The sequence below is a fragment of the Helicoverpa zea genome, chromosome 21, assembly GCF_022581195.2.
Source record: "Helicoverpa zea isolate HzStark_Cry1AcR chromosome 21, ilHelZeax1.1, whole genome shotgun sequence".
Taxonomy (NCBI): Eukaryota; Metazoa; Arthropoda; class Insecta; order Lepidoptera; family Noctuidae; genus Helicoverpa; species Helicoverpa zea.
In genome coordinates, this window is record NC_061472.1 from 2050970 (window position 1) to 2055871 (window position 4902).

Genomic DNA, 4902 nt, shown 5'->3' on the forward strand with positions numbered 1-4902 from the left:
AATGAATATTGTAAATAGAAGAGGTCCCAAAATGGATCCTTGTGGTACTCCTGAAGGTATAGCAACCCAATCTGAACTATAACCCCGAAGCACCACGGCTTGAGTGCGATTTTCTATATAAGAAGTGAACCAGCGGTATAAACTACCGTGTATACCGGCTCTCATTAGCTTATCCAGAAGTACCCTGTGATCTATGCGATCAAAGCACTTGCTAAAATCGGTATACATTACATCTACCTGTCCCTGCTGCTCCATGCCTTTAGTGATATATTCATGCGAAAGAATTAAGTTAGATGTAGTAGACCTATTTCTGATGAAGCCGTGCTGCTCTTCACCAAATTTGCATTTTAATGCAGTGTATACACTATTATGTACAATCCGCTCGAGCACTTTAGCAATCAAACATATTTTGGAAATAGGGCGATAGTTGGCAATGTCTGTCTTGTCTCCTTTTTTAAAAATTGGTGTTACAAAGGCTGACTTCCATATATTAGGGACTATACCTTCCGCAAGCGATCGTTCGAATAGAATGCATATTGGGATGGTAATACTCTTTGCACAGTTTACAATAAAAATAGGAGCTAACTGGTCAGGCCCGCCAGCCTTGGATAGGTCCAAGGACTTCAGTAGCCTATAAACTTCAGAATTACTTATTTCAACAGTGCTTATGCATGCTGAATCATCATCTGTGGAGAAGTCAGAAGGATCCACGGGTGTTAGTGGGTCTGGTTCTTGATAAGTAGAGCAAAAAAACGTAGCGAATAAATTACTAATGCCTTCTCCAGTAGATGCCGTCTCATCACCATACCGCATTACGTTAGGAAAAATGTTGTTATTCTTTTTACTCTTAATGTAAGACCAAAAAGTCTTAGGGTTTTTAATAATAGCTGACTCCATTCTGTCCATATATTTACTAAAGCAAGACCGTTCCAATTCGATTACTCGATTACGCAATATAGAGAAGGAATGATAGTCTGATATATTTCCATATGTCTTGTATCTGCGGTGATATTTATATTTTTCTTTAAGCATTTTGACCAACGCTGTGTTATACCAAGGAGGATGTGAACTTTGAGCTATAGTTTTAATAGGAATATATTTATCTCTAAGTTCATATAATTTGTTATAAAAAGTTGACACAGCCTCGTTTAATGGTTTTGTCAGTAATAACTCATCCCATTTTACTTGATCCAGGTCATCTATGATAGCTTCGTAATTACCCTTTGAATATATAAACTTGGTTGTTTTTTTCTCCACCAGTTTATGAATTTCTACAAAATTTGCATTAATAATTAACGGCTTATGATGTAGGTCTACGGGTAGCGCCAGTGGATTAATACATTCTGCGACGCCAACGGAATCATTAGAAAATACTAAGTCCAATAACCTATTGTTGACATTTTTTATATTATTGTATTGATAAAGGTTAGCTAATATGACGGTATCAAAGAAGTCTTTTATTTGCTGAGAGGAAATATTAATGGGGGTTAGATCTAAACTATTTGTACTTACATTTATCCAGTCCACATAGCTGCCAAAATTGAAATCACCCACTATTATAAATTTATCCTTCGGGTTTGATAACACTACGTGATTAAGGGTATTTGTGAAATTATTTAACTGTATATTATATGTGTTACCACGGTTTTCGTTACAAAGGTAAACAGTGCAAATATGAAGGTAATAAGTCACCGAGGGTCTTGACCTTTTAAGAATCAATGAAATCCAAAGGTCCTCAGCAGAACTACGCCAGTCGGGTCTCTCAACAGCTGTAAGGTCACTTCTTACGGCAATTAAAACACCACCACCCCTACTTTGTACAGTACGGGAATAGTCACGGTCTCGACGCCACACTAAATACCTATTATCAAACATTTCACTATCACAAATATCATCCGAAAGCCATGTTTCTGTGAGAACAATAATGTCATAGTTATTAATACTAACATTACGAAGAAGACTGTTCGTTTTTGTACGCAGACCACGGACATTTTGATAGTAAATGTTAACGGACATATCGGAGTCTCACAATAACCATATTATTCAACATAATACTAGAAATAATCGAAATTATATTCTTTAATATACAATTATAAATAAATAAGTCGGTAGGAGCACAAGTAGTCAGGCACAACCAGACACAGTGTATGGCGCAATATAAGTGTGTAAATATTTGGTCACCAATGGAGACAGAAGACAACCGGTATCCAAGCGCTAGCAATGTTAAGTGATTAGTAATAAGCCACATAATGATGTATTGAAAATAAAGCTCAAATTTTATGTACTTAAGGTCATTAACAAGTTGTAACACAATACTAACGACTAAAATATTTTTATAAAGCTTATTTGAACACAATGAGCATGGACACATGAGTATCAGGAAAACGCAAGCTGGACTCAGTGATCTACGGCTCTCAAACTGAGGAGTATTATTTAAGTAAATTACACTATTTTTGTTAAATCCTTTTCTGATTTTATAATAATAACTGGACTTGTCTCCGTTTTTCGTGCATGTATTTTCGCGTGTTTTATCCACACATATTGAAAATTTGCTGCAGCAGCCGACTTCTTGGTTTGGGACAGTAACAATTTATTTTTAATGGTAAGATGGTCGTTAATGTATACCTTTTGATTACCGGATAATCCAAAGACACTGTTTGTCAAAGGAGACGTTTTGGCCTCCAGTCTAGCGGCGGCAATGAAGTCCTCCTTTACGTATCGGTTACAGAAACAAACTATTATTGGTTTAGTACGGTCCTTCTCGCGTGTTGGTACTCTTGATACAAAATTTATTTGGGTTTTTGAGATTGGGTAGTTAATTTTTGAGCCAATTTTTACGACTATCTCCAACAGATTTTCATTGTTTTGCTGCGTTATTCCTTTTATTTCTATATTATTCATTCGTGACCACTGGTCTCTGTCCTCGGATTCGTCCTCCAGTTTCATCAAACGTTCTTGAAGCTTCTCCACGTCTTCTTTTATACACTCCACCTTAACAACACGTTGCTCCATTACCCTTAACTTATCTTCTAGTTTATTTATAATCTCATCAAATTGCTTACTAAGTGATGATTTTAAATCAGCGAATTCCTTCCTCATTGTTGAGACTTCGTCCTTTAGACTCTCCAACGGAGTCAGCTTTTCAGACAGCGCTCGTATTTCCAGTAATACTGCTGATTCTGCGATTGGTGATTTTGGTGCAGGCGATACTGGTTGATGGGACGTGCCGGATAGCCTACATTTGTTGCAACGCCAGGTAAGCTTTCTGTCCCCCAATTTCCGATAACCAGCTTCAGTAATTCCCGCACATTGAAAGTGCATTGTCATACAGCATACAGTGCAGTATACTCCATCCGACATCCGTTCACTACAGGTATCGCAAATTTTATCCATCACCAAGAACTTTGAGAAACAGTGGTTCGAGAACTCCCGACAGAACGGACTTGAGTAGGTAATACGCGACCGCAGGGTACGAGTCTTGGGTATTGTGTATATAATAAAAAAAAAAATAATCGACCTCTTAGATGCAGTGCGAATTAGGTAGAAACTATTGTGCCGTCTTCGTTACTTAGTCTTTGGTGTGTGCGCACGCGTACGTCACCGAACGTAACCGCGCGCAGATATGACACTTATGCGCGGCGCGTAACCGCGACAGTAGCTTGCACTATGCGTATAATGTCCAGTCACACACCCACCGAATGACTTCGCAAAGTTCGATGTTTTAAACGGTTCACACCAAAAAAATGTTCACTAACACACTTTTTAACACTGTTTTTATAGAATTACACTTTAAGTTGAGTATTCAATCACTTGAAACAATTTTATTTGCGATTAGCGTCCAAATTGTTAATATTTTATATTTTAGCAAAGAGCAAAAAATTTATCGACTACTCGTTGGGACTGCCATAGAGTAAAACTTTATTATAGAGGTAGTATGTCCGACACCACTTCCCCAAAACATTAATCCCAGCGTCCTGTAATCAGACCATTCATGCCAAGCACTTCAGACTTTACAGTCGTCAGAATTTGCATGAAACTCATCAGGGTGAGTTTATGAGTGCGCTCGATTGTTGCACTTATTGTTAGAGGATGAACAATTAAAGTTATGATTGATCCGTTTTATTGTGACTGTGAAGGGTGATGTGGCAGGGTTAAATTCAACAGTTTAAAAAATAAAGTGTTGGCTGAGCTTACCTAACATTCAAATATTATATTTGTTCGTCATAATTCTTTACTTATGATATTTTGTGTCCTAAGATAAAATATAGGCTAAGGCATAGTTTTCCGTCTAAATAAGTTAGTTTTCTTCAAACAATGACTATGAATTTTCACGTTCAATTTTCGGAGTCAAAAGTTGTTTTAAGAAAAACGAACGCTTATGTGGTCGATGAAAATTGGCCTAGACCTGGGCCCAGGCGTAGTAACCATTTAGTAATATGTATGTGGTCTATGTCCAATGTTTTTCTATGAGAGCTCAAAGAGCCTTCAGATCTGGTATAAAAATGCAAATCTGAAACAAAAAAAAGCTTCAATAAGTAAATCAAGCAATCACCGTAAAAGGACTAATCAAAGACTATAAAATTAAGGCAACTATAAAACTTGGCTCAACCGGGTATCGAACCTCGTAAACTAAATGAGGACATTCGTAAGCATCGCGGTGACGAGATATATCTTGCAATTTGCTGTTGTAACTCTGTGACAATGAATCAGGTATTTTGTTCTACGTAATTTTTGCAGTGACGTAAAATGCCTTGGTGTAGTATACAAGGTACGAAGATTTTGTGGAGAGATACGCGGTGATACTTTACTGTGTAGGTATATCTTTTTATACAGTTTGATCTTATAGTTAGTTGCATAAATTAATTAAAACTATAATGATAATAAAACCATGACCAACCATAT

The 4902-nt window shown here is 37.0% G+C and overlaps 1 protein-coding gene across 1 annotated transcript; it reads right to left on the reverse strand.

Moving 5' to 3' along the window:
* Positions 1-2253: 2253 nt before the first annotated feature.
* Positions 2254-3895, reverse strand: LOC124641012. Its single transcript, XM_047179020.1, has one exon. It carries the CDS (start codon positions 3391-3393, stop codon positions 2443-2445), a length of 951 nt encoding a protein of 316 aa, XP_047034976.1. The 5' UTR covers positions 3394-3895; the 3' UTR covers positions 2254-2442.
* Positions 3896-4902: the final 1007 nt, after the last annotated feature.

Excerpts from the sequence above, each read along its gene's own strand:
- LOC124641012 (XM_047179020.1), bottom strand. The coding sequence starts at position 3,393 with ATGGATAAAATTTGCGATACCTGTAGTGAACGGATGTCGGATGGAGTA.